Raw genomic sequence first — 21,712 nt, forward strand, 5'->3', positions numbered from 1 at the left:
CATAAGCATACAAGCAACAAAGTTACAGTCATATAGTAATAAGTGTAAGGAGATGGGTGATGGGAACGGTGAGAAGATTAATAGTAGTGCAGATTCAGTCAATAGTTTGACAGTGTTGAGGGAATTATTTGTTTAGCAGAGTGATGGCCTTCGGGGAAAAACTGTTCTTGTGTCTAGTTGTTCTGGTGTGCAGTGCTCTGTAGCATCGTTTTGAGGGTAGGAGTTGAAACAGTTTATGTCCAGGATGTGAGGGATCTGTAAATATTTTATCTAAATGTAAAACACATTTTAATTAGTATAGGAAAATGTAATATTTTGGTGCATTTTTCTTTTGTCTTTCCCTTTTTCAGAGGAGGAGGAGGGATGGATGGAGGAGGGAGAAAGAGAGAGAGAAAGAGAGAAAGGAGGGAGGGAGGGAAGGAGGGGGGAGGAAGCGAGAGATATGACCAGTCTGTGCTTGTTTCTCTAGCAGGTTAATTCATTAGAGCACTGGGGGCCCAGAATGAAATATAAGTTTCTGGCAGACAGACAAGTCTCTGGGGGGATTGCTGAGAGTAGGACCTCCCATGGCATTCTAGACAACCAGCAAAATGATTTTTTACTAGGGCAAAAAAGAAAAAAAAAGTATCAACGATTAAATACAAAAGTTTGCTTACATTTACTGTATTGTATATGGTAGATCTTTCATCATCGGGACCTAGGCTCAAAACATGTTTTTTGTTGAGACTAATTCCCCATTTGAAGGGCTGTCAGTCCTGCGTTAGATTATATCCTCCTCTTGATGGACTGTCAAGTCCGAGTCTTAAAATATCAACAAACTCTAAGAAGGACCTTGAAGTGAGTGGATCTGAGCTCAGCTTTTGCCGACTTCGTAGAGAACCCATCCCTATTTGTTTGGTTTTTCTTGGCAGGGATATAGAAGTGGATTGTTCTCGTCTCGCCTCAGAAATAGTTCTCTAAATTCTCAATCTAGCCACCAACTCAATCAATCTCAATCAAGCCACCAACGCAAGGTGAGCAAACAAGTCAGTTCTAGAGGAGATCAACCCTGACTGCTCTTTAGAAGGCCAGATCCTGAAGATGAAACTGAAATACTTTGACCACCTAATGAGAAGGAAGGACTCCCTGGAGAAGAGCCTAATGCTGGGAAAGATGGAGGGCAAAAGAAGAAGGGGACGGCAGAGAACGAGGTGGCTGGATGGAGTCACTGAAGCAGTCGGTGGGAGTTTAAATGGACTCCAGAGGATGGTAGAGGACAGGAAGGCCTGGAGGAATGTTGTCCATGGGGTCGCGATGGGTCGGACACGACTTCGCAACTAACAACAACAAAACAACAACTAGCCAGATCCAAACTTAGTTAGCTTTTTGAGATTTACCAAGGTAAGGTAGGAGCTGCTACTTGCTATGACAAAATAGCAATGGACAACAAGGTGGTCTCATTTGTATCATTGGGTGCAGGAGTAGATGACAAGGAAAGATTATCTTTGGATGAACGGTTGTTGCAGGAACGGGGCATGGCTAGTCTAGTGAAGAGAAGGACCAGGGAAGACATGATAGTAGTTTTCCAATATTTCCAATATTTGAGAGGCTGCCACAGAGATGAAGGGGTCAAACTATTTTCCAAGGCACCTGAAGGCCAGACAAGGAATAATGGATGGAAACTGAACAAGGAGAGTGTGAGGGTTCCAAGGAACACCTTGGAAATAAGGTGTTCAACCTAGAAATAAGGAATTTTCTGTCAGTGAGAGCAATCAACCAGTGGAATCAGAAGTTGCCTTCAAAAGTTGTGGGAGCTTCATCACTGGAGGGTTTTAAGAAGAGACTGGACTGCCATCTGTCAGAAATGGTGTAGGGTCTCATGCTTGGACAGGGGGTTGGGCTAGATAATCTACAAGATCTCTTCCAACTCTGTTAATCTGTCTGAAATGGTATAGGGTTTCCTGCCTAAGCAGGGGGTTAGACTAGAAGACCTCCAAGGTCCCTTCCAATTCAATTCAATTCAATTCAATTCAATTCAATTCAATTCTATTCTATTCTATTCCTCTTCCTCTTCCTCTTCCTCTTCCTCTTCCTCTTCCTCTTCTCTTCTCTTCTCTTCTCTTCTCAACAAGGAATAGCAACCATCTTGTTAACTGGACTTTTCTCAACAAACCACGGTTTAGCACAAACCCTTTGAGCCCTGTTTTGGGATATGCAACAACATTTAAAAAAAAAAAAAGATCCTTGCTTCATCTCACTTTAGCAGGGATACAATGTTCTGCATTTGTGCATCAATAGATTTGTTAAAAGAAAAAGAAGGCAACATGGAGTCCTATCAAAAAAGGAACTACATTGTATCTGCACCGAAGAAAGTCAGAAGTTACTTTTTTCAAAAGTCTTAAGGTTGCCAAATTCGGAGACCCCTGGTTTAGAGTGATGTAACTGTTATTTATAGGGCCGCGGTGGCTCGGAGGCTAAGACACTGAACTTGTCAATCGAAAGGTCGGCAGTTCAGCGGTTCAAATCCCTAGTGCCGCGTAACGGGGTGAGCTCCCGTGACTTGTCCCAGCTTCTGCCAACCTAGCAGTTCGAAAGCACATAAAAAATGCAAGTAGAAAAATAGGAACCACCTTTGGTGGGAAGGTAACAGTGTTCCTGTTTGGCGTTGAGTCATGCCGGCCACATGACCACGGAGACGTCTTTGGACAGCGCTGGCTCTTCGGCTTTGAAATGGAGATGTGCACTGCCCCCTAGAGTTGGGAACAATTAGCACATACGTGCGAGGGGAACCTTTACCTTTATCTTAACTGTTATTAGATCCAGGTGTGGAAGTTTCTCAAGAATACAGATCCTTCTAAAGATGTTTTGCAACATGTGTGGAAAAAACCCCCCCACAGCAGACAGTTCCCCACCCTAGAGCCAAGCTGGAGGCTCCCCTCTCAGGGACAAACCTGCCATTCAAATGGATCCCTTCTTCTGCTCCAGAATGACAGCCCGGGATGTGTGTACACAGCTGGATCTCCACCTTCCTTGGGACAAGAGGTTGACACAATGACCTCCCTCTGTTTTGCCTGCCCTTAAAATGACACCTGGGTTCTCTTCCCCCTCCTCGGCCACACTGGAAGCCAATCGCTCTGATGTAGGTCAATTCCTGTCAACAGGACTCATTTCCTGTCGCTCATCGTGGAAGGACAATTATTTCTTTTTTAAAAAACAAGTTTTCATTGATTTTTTAATTTCCCCCCCTACACACATACATAGTTTATGAACAGAGTATTTCCCATATCATATCTTATACAGTTTAACATATCCAAATACATTTTACTTCATTACAATTTCTGCCAATGTATTCTTTTTCCATATTTTGATTGTGTCTTAATATTTCCATGCTCATTTATATAAATCACATCTTCCTTCGCCCTCCAGTTCTAATTTCTCCATTTTTACTAATATTTATTCTCTTCTATTATTTTTTAGCTATTTCAATTTTTATCCTGATACATTCAAACATATTCGGGGTTGTCTTTCTTCCATTTCATCTTTTCCATTTTACAGCAAACTTTCTTCTCCTTCTCATTCCTCTCCCTCCCTTCTTTTGTCCTTCCTACTTTCTTCTCTGAAAGGACAATTATTTCTGAAGAGCTGCCAAGGAGGGCAAGCCGTACAGCCTCCCTTCTGGATGAAGAGAAAGACCTCCAAGAAGCCCCTTTGATGGATTTGTTCACTTCCTAACGCAGTGCCCCAAGATGTTAAAAGCTCAGGCAAGATATTTCAATTACAGTAACAGAGCTGGAGACCTGTACTAGGGATTTGAACCCCCAAAACCGCCAACCTTTCTGATCGACAGCTGTTTGAATAAAGTTTGTTTGTTTTTTCATGGACTGAGTTTGCTACTACCTACTTCTGCCTGGGTTTCAACAACGTGATCAAAATTCAGACGCTTGGCAAGAGATTCATATTTATGACAGTTGTAGCATCCTCGGGTCCTGTGATCAACTTTTGCAAACTTCTGACAAGCAAAGTCAATGGGAAAATCAGATTCACTTAACAACTGTGTTACTAGGTTAACAATTTTTTTAAAAAATTGAATTTATATCCCGCCCTTCTCCGAAGATTCAGGGCGGCTTACACAGTGTTAAGCAATAGTCTTCATCCATTTGTCTCTTCCCATAATCCTAAAAGCTTTAACCAAAAACTTTCTACTATTGACCTCACTCCATTCCTAAGAGGACCATAAGGGGCGTGCATAAGCGCACAAACGTGCCTACCGTTCCTGTCCTATTGTTTTTCTTTTCTTCTTCCTATATATATATATATGCTTATACCTCCTTATATTTACTCATATATGTGTTTATATACTACATAATCTTTTTGTATGATACCTACATATATTGTTGTGACAAATAAAAGAAATAAAGAAATAAAATAAAATAAATAAATAAATAAACTTTTTTTGCCCCCAACAATCTGGGTCCTCATTTTACCTACCTTATAAAGGATGGAAGGCTGAGTCAACCTTGGGCCTGGTGGGACTTGAACTTGCAGTAATTGCAAGCAGCTGTGTTAATAACAGACAGATAGCAGTGATTCACTTAACAATGGTGGCAAGAAAGATCGTAAAATAAGACAAAACTTACGCAATGACTGTTTTGCTTAGCAACAGAAATTTTGGGCTCAGTTGTGGTCCAGCTGCTGGCTGGAGAATTCTGGGAGTTGAAGTCCACAAGTCTTAAAGCTGCCAGGTTTGAAGACCTCTGATCCAGATCCAATCCTGCTTAGCTTTTCCAGATGATTCTGGCACTGCCACATAGCTGGGTCATCTTGGTTCAGGGAATGAAAAGGAAAAAACCCTCAGAAAGTGTTCAATAACTTCAGTGGCTGAGATGCTGATCTGGCAAGAGAGGTTGGCATACTCTAGGGCCAATATGTACGTATGTATTTATTTCTTTACTCAATGTGTATGGCTGCCCATGTGCTATTTAACTATTGCTCCTATGTTAATGAGGAGTCTGTCATCTGCACCTCTATAACTGCCTGGTTTGGTTCTGCAACCCAACAAGACAGACACAGACGTCAGAGGATCATTAGAATTGCAGAAAAAAACAATTATTACCAACCTGCCTGCCATTGAGGACCTGTATACTGCACGAGTCAAAAAGAGGGCTGTGAAAATATTTATAGACCCCTCACATCCTGGACATAAACTGTTTCAACTCCTACCTTCAAAACGACGCTACAGAGCACTGCACACCAGAACTAGACACAAGAACAGTTTTTCCCCAAATGCCATCACTCTGCTAAACAACTAATTCCCACAACACTGTCAAATTAACTACTAAGATTGTATTACTATTCTTCTTCTCATCCTTACTAGTACCTATCTCTTCCCACTTATGGCTATATCCATGTGGCTTGTCTCCCTACAAGCTAAATATAAACAACTTATATTGTTTTTATTGTTTCCTAGTATGATTTGATTAGTATCCTATGACTATTATTAAGCATTAAGTATCACTAGGTGGCTCAGTGGCTAAGATGCTGAGCTTGTCGATCAGAGAGATCGGCAGTTCAAATCCCCAGTACAGGTATCCTGCATGAGCAGAGGGTTAGGCTAGATGACCTCCAAGATCCCTTCCAACGCTGTTATTGTTAACACTGTACCTTATGATTCTTGATGTAAATATCTTGTCTTTTTATGTACACTGAGAGCATATGCACCAAAGACAAATTCCTTGCATGTCCAATCACACTTGGCCATTAAAGAATTCTATTCTATTCTATTCTATTCTACTCTTTGTTCTATTCTATTCTACTCTTTGTTCTATTCTATTCTATTCTATTCTATTCTATTCTATTCTATTCCTTGTTCTGTTCTATTCTATTCTATTCTATTCTATTCCTTGTTCTATTCTATTCTACTCTTTGTTCTATTCTATTCTATTCTATTCTATTCTATTCTATTCTATTCTATTCTATTCTATTCTATTCCTTGTTCTATTCTATTCTATTCTATTCTATTCCTTGTTCTATTCTATTCTACTCTTTGTTCTATTCTATTCTATTCTATTCTATTCTATTCTATTCTATTCTATTCCTTGTTCTATTCTATTCTATTCCTTGTTCTATTCTATTCTATTCTATTCTATTCTATTCCTTGTTCTATTCTATTCTATTCTATTCTATTCTATTCTATTCTATTCCTTACTACGTGGTGGAAATGCCTGGGAAGCCTGCTTCCAGCTCCTCTTGCATCACAACTGTTGCTCTTCCCTCAGGCCCTTTCTAACCAAACACTTAGAAAAATGATCTGTAGCCAAATGTTCTACCACTGACTCAGCTCTATTCCCGTAGCAGGAAGCAAAGCAGTTGCTTTTCCTTGCAATAAACTCTTTACTGGAAAGGGCCAGAAGGGAAGTGAGGGATGAATAAACAGCTATAAACTAAGTCTATTAGGAGACAGCCAATAGGCAGCTGGGGGTATAGCTCAGTGGTAGAGCATTTGACTGCAGATCAAGAGGTCCCCAGTTCAAATCTGGGTGCCCCCTCTTTTTTTTATTTTTCCCCCTCCACCTTCCTCAAAAATACAATTATGTAAAATAAGCTCTTACTTAATGTGCACATGAAATATTTTTTTTTCTCACAAAAGGCAAAGCTCCACTGCACACCAGTAAAATGCAAAGCAACTTTTTCTATTTTCTTTCCATTGAAATAAGTTTTCTCTTCAGGAGACTGGTATTTTCCAGGGAAATAGCTTAATTTTTTTCTACACAAGTTATTGTTGCTTACCTCTTCCGTTTAAGTTCAGCCGGTGCAACACAGCCCCAAAATCTATGTGACTATCTTACTATGTACTGAGTTCAGTGGTGGGTTTCAAATTTTTTTTACTACCGGTTCTGTGAGTGTAGCTTAGTGGGCATGGCTTGGCGGGCGTGGTAAGAGAAGGATATTGTAAAATTCCCATTCCTACCCCACTCCAGGGAAAGGATACTGTAAAATCTCCATTCCCACCCCACTCCAGGGGAAGGATATTGCAAAATCCCCATTCCCACTGCACTCCTGGAGGAAGAATACTGCAAAATCCCCATTTCCTCCCCACTCCGGGGGGAAGTATACTGCAAAATCCCCATTCCCACCCCACTTCAGGGGAAGGATACTGCAAAATCTCCATTCCTATCCCACTCCAGGGGAAGGATACTGCAAAATCCCCATTTCCTCCCAATCGGCTGGGACTTGGGAGGCAGAGAATAGAATTTTTTTACTACCGGTTCTCTGAACTACTCAAAATTTCCACTACTGGTTCTCCAGAGCTGGTCAGAACCTAACCCACCTCTGACTGAGTTACTCTGTATGGTTTTCCTACTCAGTTACTCCCTTCTGCTTACAGTGGTTCTGCTGAAAGTTTTCTTAGGGCCACATTCATTTCTCTCCTTTTCCTTTCTCCCTCTTTCTCCCGCTCTTTTTCTGAGCTTTTTCTCATTTTCTCAATTTTATAAGGACCCCCAAATTCCTATAGCAAATCCAACTTTCCCAGGGATAGTAAGAGAGTGGGCTTATTTTTGCTTCCAGTCCAGTTTCTTCTTCCTTTCATTAATATAATTTTTAATTGTATTAAATAGAGTGGAAATTAATATTATTTAATGTAATAATTTTATGTATGAAAAATTAAATTGATTTTTAAAATCCATCATTTAAAAATTAAAATATAATCAATGCTATTTTATTAGGGATATTTAGAGGAGTAAAATTGATGTAAAGTTTGATGTCATTGTTAAAGCAACAGGCTGGGACCAGTGTGAGAAAGCACCACACACACACCTCTCCTAGAAGAGTGAAATGTTTTGAGGAATATTTTAAAAAGGCAGAATATTATATTTCCCTAAAGGAGAAACATGCTCTTGGAGACAAAAAGCAGCCCCCACCTTCCTTAATAGTCCTCAGCAGATGTCAGCACTTAAGAGATAAAGAACTTATTGAAAGAGACCAAATATCTAGGTAGCTCTATTCATAGGCAAAAATTCCCCGCAGCAAGGTCTGAGCAAAGGTGGGATTAGCCCTCAGCCACAATAGGAATTGCCCAACACCCCTTCATTGCATCAGCAGTCCAAACTTCAACCGAACGTAGCTCAGACTAACACCTAGGATTTGTACTGGGCCTATAGAGCCAGCTATGACCCCTACATAGTGGTAAAATCCAAATTTTTTTACTACCGGTTCTGTGGGCATGGGCGTGGTGAGGCTTGGTGAGCACGGCTTGATGGATGTGGCAGGGGAAGGATACTGCAAAATCTCCATTCCCACCCCACTCCAAGGGAAGGATATTGAAAAATCGCCCGAATAGGTAGTAAAAAAAATGCTTTAAAAAAAGTAAAAAAAGAGGCTCTGATGATCATGCGCCACAGCTGCTCACCCGCCCCCATGCGCGCTGTTCTACCTACCTTCCTTCCCATGCCTCCTTTTGGTGTGTACTGCATGTGCACGCCCACGCACCTTGCATTTGGTATGTGGTGCACCCTGCGCATGCGCAGCATGCATTTGGCGTGCAGAGCTCATGCACAGCCACCAAACATTCCATCAAACGAGGCTGGCTCCGGGGGATTATCAATGCTTCTTTGTTGGAAGGGGTTTTCCCTGCCGCCTTGAAAGAGGCGGTGGTGAGACCCCTCCTCAAGAAGCCTGCCCTGGACCCAGCTGTTTTGGGAAATTATCGTCCGGTCTCCAACCTTCGCTTTGTGGCAAAGGTTGTAGAGAGTGTGGTGGCACGTCAATTACCCCAATACCTGGATGAAACTGTCTATCTAGACCGTTCCAGTCCGGCTTTCGGCCCAGATACAATACGGAGACGGCTTTGGTCGCGTTGGTTGATGATCTCTGGAGGGCCAGGGACAGGGGTTGTTCCTCTGCCCTGGTCCTATTAGACCTCTCAGCGGCTTTTGATACCATCGACCATGGTATCCTGCTGCACCGGCTGGGGAGTTTGGGAGTGGGAGGCACCGTTTATCGGTGGTTCTCGTCCTATCTCTCTGACCGGTCGCAGACGGTGTTGGCAGGGGGGCAGAGATCGACCGCGAGGCGCCTCACGTGTGGGGTGCCGCAGGGGTCGATTCTCTCGCCACTCCTGTTCAACATCTATATGAAGCCGTTGGGTGAGATCATCAATGGCTTTGGGGTGAGGTATCAACTGTACGCTGACGACACGCAGCTGTACTTCTCCACCCCAGGCCACCCCAACGAAGCTATCAAAGTACTGTCCCGGTGTCTGAAAGCCGTACGGGTCTGGATGGGGAGAAACATGCTCAAGCTCAATCCTGCCAAGACAGAGTGGCTGTGGATGCCGGCACCCCGGTACAGTCAGCTGCAGCCGCGGCTGACTGTTGGGGGCGAATCACTGGCCCCGGTGGAGAGGGTGCGCAACTTGGGCGTTCTCCTGGATGGGCGGTTGTCTTTCGAAGACCACTTGACGACCGTCTCCAGGAGAGTTTTTTATCAGGTTCGCCTGATCTGCCAGTTGCGCCCCTTCCTTGACCGGGATGCCCTATGCACGGTCACTCATGCTCTTGTTACCTCTCGCTTGGATTACTGCAATGCTCTCTACATGGGGCTCCCCTTGAAGAGCACCCAGAGGCTCCAGTTGGTTCAGAATGCAGCTGCGCGGGTGATAGAGGGAGCCGCACGTGGCTCCCATGTAACACCACTCCTGCTCAGACTGCACTGGCTACCTGTGGTCTTTTGGGTGCACTTCAAGGTTTTGGTTACTACCTTCAAAGTGCTCCATGGCTTAGGGCCTGGGTACTTACGGGACCGCCTACTGCTACCGAATGCTTTCCACCGACCCGTACACTCGCACAGAGAGGGACTTCTCAGGGTGCCGTCCGCCAAGCAATGTCGGTTGGCGGCCCCCAGGGGAAGGGCCTTCTCTGTGGGGGCTCCCACCCTCTGGAATGAACTTCCCCCTGGACTTCGTCAACTGCCTGACCTTCGGACCTTCCGCCGCGAGCTGAAGACTTATCTGTTTATTCGCGCAGGACTGGCATAGGAATTTTAAATAACTTTTAATATTTGATATAAATTTTATGGGGTTTTTTACGGTTTTAAATGTTTTAATCTGGCCTTATATCTAATAAGTTTTTTAACTATTGCTTTATTTGTATATTATTGCGGTTTTATCTTGGCTGTGAACCGCCCTGAGTCCTTCAGGAGAAGGGCGGTATAAAAATCCAATAAATAAATAAATAAATAAATAAATAAATAAATAAATAAATAAATAAATAAATAAATAAATAAACAAACAAACAAACAAACCGGTAGTAAACTGGTTCAGATTTCACTACTGGTATGTATGTATGCAGTTAGTTATTACAGATTTATTATTTATTTATTGTTTATTTGTGTGTTTGTTTATTTAATTTATTTTGGGTACTGATTTTTCACACAGATTGAAAAAAACCGCTGTTGTAGGACTGCCAAACCTGGGCTGCAACAATCCCAATGGCCGACAGAGGGGGGGGGGGAAACTACAAGGAACGATTTCTGTCTCTTTGCTGCCATCTTGTGGTTTGGGATCGTCAGTAGAGCCTTGGTAGAGCCGTGTGGAACTACACAGGAAATTTAAGAGAGAGCTCTCAGAGCTTTTGAGCCCGCCTGGCTCTTTACTATTTGGCACTTAACAGATCCCGGACATAAAACTTTTCTTGGCCAAAATGATCCGTCCGTCCCCCTTAGACATTGTGCATTTAGATTGAGAACAACTTTACGGTCACTTTGAATTGTACACTAATCGGAATGTACATTAAAATGAAAATTCTTTGCATACTATTCTCAAAGGGTCACCACCTTCAGTATGCACTACATCAGATTTAACGGTAACAGGGTTGGAAGGGACCTTGGAGGTCATCTAGTCCAACCCCCTGCTCACGCAGGAGACCTGTATACTTGGGATTCGAACCACCGAACTGGCAACCTTTCTGATCACCAAACTCAGTGTCTTAGCCACTGAGCCACCTAGTCAGCCATATAACTAGATAAACATACACATGACTGACTAAATACACACATGAATACATGAATGGATAAATGAATACATACATACATACATACAAACATGAATGAATACATACATACATGAATAAATGCATACATACATACGAATGAATGAAGGAATAATATACATACATACATACATACATGAATGAATGAATACATACGTACTACATACATGAATAAATACATACATGAATGAATGAATATACATGAATGAATGAATACATACATGAATAAATGCATACATACATACGAATGAAGGTATAATATACATGCATACATACATACATACATGAATACGTACGTACATACATACATGAATAAATACATACATGAATACATACATACGTACATACATACATGAATAAATACATACATGAATGCATGAATATACATACATGAATGCATACATACATACATACATACATGAATAAATGCATACATACATACAAATAAATGAATGAAGGAATAATATATACATACATACATGAATGAAGGAATGAATAAATAAATACATACATACATGAATAAATGAATGAATGAATGAATGAATACATACAAACAGTGGTGGGATTCAAATAATTGAACAACCGGTTCTCTGCCCTAATGATTTCTTCCATCAACCAGTTCACCAAACTACTCAGAAAGTTAACAACCGGTTCTCCCGAAGTGGTGCGAACTGGCTGAATCCCACCACTCCATACATACATGAATAAATACATGCATACATACATAGATACATAGATACATGAATGAATCAATCAATCAATCAATAAAAAATTATCCATATACCCACATATATTATTTGACCCGCCAGCTGACCTTACAGCCCGCGGCTGCTTTGGCTCCGCATTGCAAAGGAGAGGCGGCCAAGCTGGCTAGTAAGGGAGCTTGGCGCCTCGCGCGACCCGAGCTCTGCGTTTGAGCTACGCTGACTCACAAAGACAACGTGGGCGCGTCCCTCTACCCTTTTCGCAGCTCTACGGAGGCAGGGAGGGAGGGAGAGAGAGCGAGAGAGCGCTCCTCGGCCCCCTCCCTTTCCTCGCCGCGTTGGCGGTTCGTCCGTGCGTCACTTCCGGCGCACGCCCGGCCGGGACCCGGAAGTGGAGGATGGCTGAGGTGTCGGGATGCGCCTGGCAACCGGCGACCGGCCCGGCGAGACCGCAGAGGAGGCGAGGGAAGTGAGGAGCGGGCCGGGGAAAGGCGCTTGCGACCCTGCCCGCCTTTCGGTTCTCCGTCTTGGGTTCCAGGTTCCTGGGCGCTCTGGTAAAGGAGGAGGAGGGGTCGTGGGGGGGGGGCGAAGCCGGTAATCGGGTCAAAACCTGCGGTTTTCGCAACGGTTTTGCCGTTGCCTAGGAGACGGGGCCCGTTGCTGAGGCGCCTCGGCCGACAAGAGATCAGGAGGCGCTTACGTCGGGTAAGCCCCGTGGGCTTTGGGGTTGCTGGGGGTTGCTTGGGACACATCAGGCTTCTCTGCCTTCCAGAGGAGCGCGGACTACAAGTCCCATAATCCCCCGGTTGATTCAGTTCAGTGTTTTCAACCTTGGCCACTTTATTTATTTTATTTATGTAATTTTGTCATAGCAATATACACAAGCATCACACAGAAAGATTATATAATATATAAACATATATATGAGGAGAAACAAGGAAGTATAAGCATATATATAGAATCATCTATTGTAATGTCCTTCCTGTTAAAGACTACTTCAGTTTCAACTGCAATAATACAAGAGCAACCAATAGATTTAAACTTAATGTTAACCGCTTTAATCTAGATTGCAGAATATATCATATATATATAAAAAGAAACAATAGGACAGGAACGGTAGGCACGTTTGTGTCTTATGCACGCCCCTTAAAGTCCTCTTAGGAATGGGGTGAGGTCAACAGTGGATAGATTTTGGATAAAGCTTTTAGGATTATGGGAAGAGACCACAGAGTCAGGTAAAGTATTCCAAGCACTGATGATTCTGTTACAGAAGTCATCTTTTCTGCAATCTAGATTGAAGCGGTTGACATTAAGTTTAAATCTATTGGTTGCTCTAGTATTATTGCAATTAAAGCTGAAGTAGTCTTTAACAGGAAGGACATTACAATAGATGATTCTGTGAGCTAAACCCAGGTCCTGTCAGAGGCGACGGAGTTCCAAGTTTTCTAAACCCAGGATTTCAAGTCTGGTGGGATAAGCTATTTTGTTGGTTACGGAGGAGTGGAGAACTCTTCTTGTAAAATACCTCTGGACACGCTCAACTGTATTGATGTCAGAAATGGAGATGGGCGGACTTCCACTCCCAGAATCCACCCCCCCCCCTGCCCTCTCACTGGGGAATAGAATAGGAATAGGAATGGGATGGAGTGGGACTACAGAATAGAATGGAATAGAGCAGGGGTCTCCAACCTTGGCCCCTTTAAGATTTGTGGAGTTCAACTCTAAGTCCACAAATCTTAAAGGGGCCAAGGTTGGAGACCCCTGGAATAGAGAATGGGAATGGAATGGAATCAATAGGAATAGGGGAATGGGATGAAATAGAAATAAGAATAGAATAGAATAGAATAGAATAGAATAGAATAGAATAGAATGAAATTAGGAAAGAATAGGATAGAAATAGTAGAATGGAATAGGAATAGGAAAGAATAGAATAGAATAGAATTGAATTGAATTCTTTATTGGCCAAGTATGATTGGACACACAAGGAATTTGTCTAAACCATCTTTCCAAGCAGTCTCCATGTTTCCAGTGTCTTTATCCCCACTTGGAACTGAACCTAGATGGACATTTTTTCCAACAATTAGATAGAAGGAGAGGCTGGATTTGAAACGGACCCATCTCAGACTAGAATGAAGGGCACAAAGTATGTTCTTCCAACAAGAAACCTAGGTGTCAATGAGAAAGATTTAATTTAGCTTCCCCCCCCCTTTCCTACCTTTATCTTCTTTCATTGTGTTTGATCTTAGCTCATAAATAAAGTCTTTAGACTGACAACCACAATTGAGCCCAAAATTCATTACGTGTTAATTAAGAAACTTGTTAAATCAGTTTTGCCCCATTTTACGATTTTCCTCGCCACGTTTCTTAAAGTGAATCACTGCGGTTGTTAAATTATTAACAGGGTTGTTAAGCGAATCTGGCATCGCCCTTGACTTTGCTTGTCGGAAGGTCACAAAAGGGGATCACGTGACCCCGGGACACTGCATCCATCATAAATATGAGCCCTGAATGTCAGTCATGTTTCCATGGAGATGCTGCAATGGTCATAAGTGTGAATAATGGTCGGAAGTCACCTTTTTCAGTGCTTTCCTAACTTTGAACAGTCACTAAATGGACTGTTGTAAGTCAAGGACTACCTGTATGTATTTTCATTGATGCCAGCCTTACAATAGTTCAGATACTGCTGAGAATACTGTTAATCTGCCATTTGACATCTCATAGTATTATAGTTCCACTGTTCATGGCAGCTGACTTAAGTTTTGTAGCTTTTTAATCATAATGTTTTATGTGGTATATTGAATCTTAAATTAGAGAGTTTTTTAAGGATATGTCTGTATTGTACAGTTGCCTGTAAAGTAATATGTAAGCATTTTAACTAACTAAATGGATTCAACATTTTCAGTGTCACATTTCAGGGTAATGTACAGTTTCTACTGAGAAAATGTCTTAATTTTTATCACATTTATGTTCTATATTCCCTATTTAGGTTCCAAATGAGATGGCTTCTTCTAGTGTTTCTCCCATGGAACTATTAAGGAATGCAGCTTGCATTAAACATTTGGTGCTTTCTGCCCAAAGATTACTGTGTTTTAAAGGTAAGCAGGCATAACTTTTTAAATGTTCTATTGCACGTTTGAAAGCACATCCAAAAACCAATTGAAGTTTCCACTACAGTATCTTTTTATAAGTGGAAATTACAGTTCATGAAATCTTTTGTGAAGAGCTTCTATTAATTACTTCCAAAATATTTGCCAGTTTGAAAACAACGAAAAAAGACATGTATTTTCCAAATATGGCAAGGAACAAGATTTTCTGATCTTCCTGCTATATTTCAGAGCTTAGAAATGTTAATACTAGGAAGGTTTTTGTTTGTTTCTAAAATTCTGTGTATCTATGTTGGGAAGACAACATCTTATTAAAAAAAATTAAGCTTCATATCTGTCCAGAGTAGTATTCAGCCAAAGCTGATCATCATTTCCTTTTTCAGATAGAATGAAAAAACACAATGACTGCTGTATGTTAAAAGTGTATAGAGTAATTGGAGAATAGATGCGAGGTGCCTTGAGTTAGATATTATCTCTGTGTCTTACTTCTTGGAGGCAGTGGGAATAAAAGAAGCGAAACTTTATGCATACCACTTTGAACTTTCTGGAGGACCTGTTGGCTAACATACATTAATTTGACTTCATGGCATTTCATCTGTTTTAGCTTGAATGAAAATGCTACCTTTTAATTAATATCTTTCAGTTCCTACTTATACCATTGGTTCTGGGGATGAATCTTGTGCCTTATGAATCTGGGCTGACCGTAAAAAGGTAGCTTTTTCTGTGACCTAGTTGTGACCTGATCAGAAATGGGTAGGTGAGTATCCAAATCCCGGATGAGTCAAAACAACAAAAACTTGGCGGGTTCAAATATCTGTCAAATGTGTTTGATTTTTATGTTTCAATAGCCAGAAATTTAATGTTCCTCTCGTTTTTTCCCCCCTAAAACTTCCACAATTTGAGATACCAATGTTTGTTAGTTGTCTAATGGCTTGGGTGGCATCATGAGCAATACAAAATCGCTTTAAGAAGAAAGAAAGATTAACCTGAATTATGTATGCTAAGCACTTGTTTCGGGGGATATCTTTCCTGCTTCTGCCGGTCCTTTTAGGTACAACAAAGCCTATTTGATCAAGAGTGGCTAAGGATGATAAGGCCAGGGCAGTCAGGGAGCTGCCTGCAGCAGCATGAGCATAACAGGAAACCTGCCACTTAGCAACAGCACCTTCATCTATATACTTGATGTATACTTGAAATATACAATTATTTTTCGGAGTATAAGACGCACCTTAGTTTTTTTGTTTTTTGTTTATTTGCATTTATATCCCGCCCTTCTCTGAAGACTCAGGGCGGCTTACACTATGTCAAGCAATAGTCTTCATCCATTGTATATTATATACAAAGTCAACTTATTGCCCCCAACAATCTGGGTCCTCATTTTACCTACCTTATAAAGGGGAGGAAAATAAGAAAAAAGCTGATTGGCAGGTGGATTGGCCTCCTAGGGTATTCTTAGCACCTTCTATGCTAAAAGGTGAATTTTAGCAACAGGTTCCTTGGTTGTGAGCTCTGTGCCTTGCTTTTTTTTTGCTTTGTTTTTCCTGCCTCTGAAACAGTGTTTCAGAAAAAACTTCTTTCTGCTTCTGAAAGCCTCCAAAGCAGAACTTCAGAAAAAAAGCCTCTGAAGCTCTGTTTGGGGCTTTTTTTCTGAAGCTCCCTTTCTGATGCTTTTTGATCAGCTGGGCTTCAAACATAGGAAATATAGGTCAGTAGAGCACAGGGGCAAGCAGGCAGGCCCACCTGATTGTCGGAGCGAACTGGTTCGCTCTCAGCTGATCATCGGAGCTACTGATTCGCCCAAACCTGTGCGAACTGGCAGAATCCCACCACTGCTAATATGCACTTTCTGCTTCTCCCTGATAGTGCCCTGAAATGGTTGGTTCCAAAAGGCAACACTATTAAGAACGGGGTGGGATCCTAGCTAACTGTTATGGAAAACTAGAAAAGGGCTAATCAGCTGATAAAAATAGTAATGCCTCTCTTTAATGAGATTTCACATCCTTTGTTTTAATAGTTTGTTTGTTTTTGTCTGTTTCTAAAATAAAATCTGCATAATTAATCAAGGACATTTGTCTAGACACCCAAAATATTGGATTTTGTCAAATATTCTCTTCTGAATTAGTTCAGTAATCCTTAAACAGCCCTATGAATCAGTTCAGTTGCCTCCATGTTGTAGATCTGAAGATTGAAAGTTTGTGTCACAATAAGTCAACGTTTGTTTTAGCCATGATTTGTTTTTGTTTTGCTAAATGGGAAAAAATGTGGCTTGTTTAGCCTTAGCCAAATGTAGGGACTCAGTTCTAGTTTATTAAACCATGACTTAGCATGTCAGGTCATCCAGGTCACTTTTGCTAATTTTGTCAAATTTTGTTACAATAAAACATGATAGTGCAAATTATTAAGCATTTTAGTTCTCCCAGCCAATATTTACAAGACATTTCTTGATTTCCTTTTAGAAAACATGCAGTTCCAACAACAGTATTTCAGTTGTTTGCACTGGAAGAGTTGAACTATTTAAAACTACATCAGAATGTTCCATGTTAATCTGTTTGCCACTTCCAACCATTCTCAATCTGGCTATTTCATTCTGCAGTCATTTCTCTCTTCCCAAAGTTCTTGCTTGTTTATAATTGTTAGTCTTGCTTATAACCTTATAACTGCGTATAGTCTTGTTTATAATTGTTAATTATAAGAGCCTTGTTTCCTGATTTTAGTGAATGTATATATTTTAAAAAAGGATTTAGCTTGTGCTTGTTCATTTATTCAACCGTAAATAAATATTTGACCCTTGGATTTTCATATATTTTCTGAATATATCACTTTGTACATTGTGTAGTTATGGAAGGTCAGGGTTATAAATACTGTCAGATAAGAATATATCCGTGCTTGTAAAGAAAGGTTTCTAAAATTTGGACTGAATAGGGGAAAAAAACACCACTTTTTTTTAGTTCCCAGAAAAAATACTTTTTTTCTTGAAAAGTATTCATTTTTTAAATGAGCAGTGATACATTTCAACATTTGGCTTCCAACAGTTGTATCTGTGGGGTGCCAGTGTAGAATTTGAAATGCAGATGTCTTGTTTTTCTTCATTCCAGGATCAGCTTCTCTTGCCTTTTTCCTGCTTCCTGGCACTTCAGTATTTCCCCTGTTGGGTGTCCACGGATACTGAACACCACATTACGGCAAATTATTGTCACTGGACTCCTCGCTGCTGCATTTTTCATATTATATTACTCTGTTTTAAAATACAGCTCCCGGGACAAAAAGCTGCACAGGTAATCTTTGTCTGGGGGATTAAAAACCAATCCAAAACTGTATACCTAACAAAATGAGACAGATCACCTTACATTAAACTTATTCATTGTGTTAATACCCCCTCCATTTCTGTGTAAACTTAAATTGGCATAAATCTAGGCCTCCCCTCATTTAATCTCTACAATAAGAGTCCTCTGAAGTAGTAGGCTGGCCTTTGTGTTGGTGGCTAGTCCAATGTCATTCAATGAAAAACACAGATAAAGAGTTGAACCTCCCAATCAAGCAAGTGAAATTTAATTGTATAATTGCTCTTACATATGTGTTTCCGCAGCTATCACATTCAGTGTGATTGATATTACGGCTTTGTCCTGCCCCTGTTTCCTCAACAACCTTCCTGGGTTCAGTGAGACTTAACGTACTTTTCAGAGTATAAGACACACTTTCCCCTCCCTAAAAGAGGGTGGAAATGTTGGTGCGTAGTCTACATCGAATACAGCCATTTTTGGGCTCTCCAAACCCTGCCCTGCCTGTCCTGTTTTCACCCAAAACAGGCCTGTTTTTCGCAAAAACTGGATGTGCAGTGGGTTTGGGAGGCCTGCAGAATGCTCCTGGGGGCTGGGTAAGGCAAAAACAAGATGCATGGGCGGTTTGGGAGGCCAAAAATGGGTTTGTTTTTCACAAAAATGGGGCTCTCAGAGGGTTTGGGAGGCCTGCAGAGTGGTTCTGGCGGCTGGGGAGGGCAAAAATGCAATGTGTGGGGGTTTGGGAGGCCAAAAACAGGCCCGGTTTTTGAAAAAATGGTGTCTTTGCCCTTCCCAGCCCCCAGGAGCACTCTGCAGGCCTCCAAACACTCTGCACACCCCATTTTTGCGAAAAACAGGCCCATTTTTGGCCTTCCAAACCCCCCATGCATCACATTTTTGCCCTCCCCAGCCCCCAGGAGCACTCTGTAGGCCTCTCAAACCCTCTGCACATCCTGCGAAAAACAGGCCAATTTTTCATAAAAACAGGATGTGCAGAAGGTTTGGGAGGCCTGCAGAATCCTCCTGGGGGCCGGGGAAGGTAAAAACCCTTTTTTTCTTATTTAATTCTTCGAAATCTTGGTGCATCTTATACTCCGGTGCGTCTTATAGTCCGAAAAAGACAGTACTTCTTGAGCAGTTCTTCTGTCCTCTCTCTCCCAGGTATCTTGCCCGAGTTACAGACACCGAAGCCACAGACACGAGCAACCCAAAGCTGAATTACGGCATCATGGTGGATTGTGGAAGCAGCGGGTCTCGGATCTTCGTGTATTGGTGGCCGAGGCACAATGGCAATCCCCATGATTTACTTGACATCAAACAAATGCGGGACAAAAACAGAAAACCAGTGGTTATGAAAATTAAGCCAGGTACCAGGGGAAGTCATACCTATTCCTCAGCTCAGGGCCTGCAAACTTGGCTCTTTTAAGACTTGTGGACTTCAACTCGCAGAGTTCCTCAGCCAGCAAATTCTGGGAGTTGAAGTCCACAAGTCTTAAAAGAGCCAAGTTTGCAGACCCCTGCCCCAGTTGCTTGTTTGCCTATGAAGAAACTCTGTCACACTAAAGATTTGGCAATATTTGTTTCTTAAAATGCAGTGGATTCTTTCCGCCATTTGGTTTGGGATCTGCAAAACCTGGGTCTTCCCACAATTGTCCCCCTGCTTTTCATTTATTTCCTCGGATTCTTAATGCTTTAAAAAAAAAACCCAAAGATGCAAACAGGTTTCATTTTATTTCATTTCGTTTTTTATTGCTAATATTTGTATACTACCATTAAAGACTAATTTTTCCACAATATCTTATTTAAAGTAGTTGAGATTGCTATACAGAATGTAATTTTAAGACAGGGATGTCAAACTCAAGGCACGGGGACCGGATTTAGCCCACAGGGTGCTTATATATGGCCCACAGGGCCAGCCCAGCAACAGCAAAGAATCGGCCCACGGTGCCTCTGCCAGTGAAAATGGAGCTCAGGGGGCTACACAGCCCGCCCCCTGTGCCCCTTTTTCACCTGCCACATCCTTCTGCAGCCCTCTCCCAGCGAAAACGGGACTCAGGGCTGCAAAAGGAGAAATGTTTCCCCTTTTGCATTTGAGCATGCAAGACAGGACAGGAAAGGAGAAAGGGAAAGAAGAAAAAGAAGGGAAGATGGGAAGAGAGCAAAGAAGGAAAAATAAGGAAAGAGGGGGAGGAAGAAAAAAGGAGAATGAAGAGGGAAGGAAAGGAAGGAAGGAGGAAAGGGAGGGAGGGAAGGAGATTATAATGAGAGTGAGGGAGGGTCTCAGGGAAGTGCTGCCTTAACACTTGGCACCACAGGTGCCCCCGACACGCCCACCATGCCCACATCCGTCCATGGCCATGCCCCCGCCCCTCCGAGGTCAAATACAACCCTGATGCAGCCCTCAATGAAATCGAGTTTGACACCCCTGTTTTGAGATAATATCTTGCATTTGCACACCCATACTGTATTTTAGAAAGGCAGGACTTTTTAAAAGTTGCAGTATTTTGCCTTCGACTGAATTCCCACCTTGGGTATTAAGTGAGAAAAACAGCCTCCTTATTTTAAAAGAGGGTTTTGCTTTCTCATGTCGCTGCATGGTTCAGTGTATTTATCTCGTTGCTCTGCAGGCATTTCAGAATTTGCTACCTCCCCTGAGAAAGTTAGTGACTATATTTTTCCGCTCCTGAACTTTGCTGCCGAACACATACCCCGTGCAAAGCACAAAGAAACCCCTCTGTATATTCTCTGTACCGCGGGGATGCGAATCCTGCCAGAGAGGTAACCCGAATACCTTTTCATTTCCTCTTAATGTTTAAATAGAAAGATTTTGCCCACAGAAACAGATCCTAATTTACCTTTAACCCATTTCAAATCTTGCAGCCAGCAAAAGGCGATACTGGAAGACCTTCTTACTGATATCCCAGTGCATTTTGATTTTCTGTTTTCGGATTCTCACGCTGAAGTGATTTCAGGAAAGCAAGAAGGTAAGAACACACACACGCTGAAACCAAGAAAGCTTGGGATTTTAATCAGGAGTCTGATGGAATATGTAACCAGAGAAAAAGTGAGAAGGCACGGTCCTGAAAAACTGGAGAAAAGAGGCATCATTATTGAGAGTATCTTAGCTTAGAATAACAGAGTTGGAAGGGATCTTGTAGGTTATCTAGTCCAGGGGTCTCCAACCTTGGCAACTTTAAGCCTGGAGGACTTCAACTCCCAGAATACCCCAGCCAGCTTTCTGGGAGTATTCTGGGAGTTGAAGTCTTCCAGGCTTAAAGTTGCCAAGGCTGGAGACCCCTGATCTAGTCCAACCCCCCCCCTCCCAAGCAGGAGACCCTACACCAGTGGTTCCCAACCTTTTCTTGTTTGAGGCACAACCTTTTCTTGTTTGAGGCACCCTTGGAAAGCCTTTCAAAAGTTCCCGGCACCCTTATAAGGAAATAGATATTTAAAATCTCTGTAGCTCAAAAGTTCCCGGCACCCTCAAAAGATCTCACGGCACCCCTTAGTGCCGCGGCACACTGGTTGGGAACCACTGCCCTACACTATTTCTGACAGATGGCAGTCCAGTCTCTTCTTGAAAGACTCCAGTGATGAAGCTC

At 42.1% G+C, this 21,712-nt stretch overlaps 1 protein-coding gene and 1 non-coding gene across 5 annotated transcripts in view; both read left to right on the top strand.

Moving 5' to 3' along the window:
• Nucleotides 1-6,452: 6,452 nt before the first annotated feature.
• TRNAC-GCA (transfer RNA cysteine (anticodon GCA)) lies at nucleotides 6,453-6,524 on the top strand. Its single transcript has one exon. It is a non-coding gene; the product is annotated as a tRNA-Cys (tRNA).
• Nucleotides 6,525-12,105: 5,581 nt separating this feature from the next.
• The window catches only part of ENTPD4 (ectonucleoside triphosphate diphosphohydrolase 4), a 32,161-nt gene continuing 22,554 nt past the window's right edge, over nucleotides 12,106-21,712 (top strand). Inside the window, exons 1-7 of one of the 4 annotated variants that reach the window (XM_058194349.1) lie at nucleotides 12,106-12,282; nucleotides 14,715-14,823; nucleotides 15,476-15,589; nucleotides 17,928-18,107; nucleotides 19,272-19,477; nucleotides 20,738-20,888; nucleotides 20,991-21,094. In XM_058194349.1, coding sequence (XP_058050332.1) covers nucleotides 15,582-15,589; nucleotides 17,928-18,107; nucleotides 19,272-19,477; nucleotides 20,738-20,888; nucleotides 20,991-21,094 — 649 coding nt within the window. In that variant the 5' untranslated portion in view covers nucleotides 12,106-12,282; nucleotides 14,715-14,823; nucleotides 15,476-15,581. The other 3 variants (XM_058194350.1, XM_058194351.1, XM_058194352.1) reach the window with 3 other exon arrangements.

Source organism: Ahaetulla prasina, chromosome 9, assembly GCF_028640845.1.
Source record: "Ahaetulla prasina isolate Xishuangbanna chromosome 9, ASM2864084v1, whole genome shotgun sequence".
Lineage (NCBI taxonomy): Eukaryota > Metazoa > Chordata > Lepidosauria > Squamata > Colubridae > Ahaetulla > Ahaetulla prasina.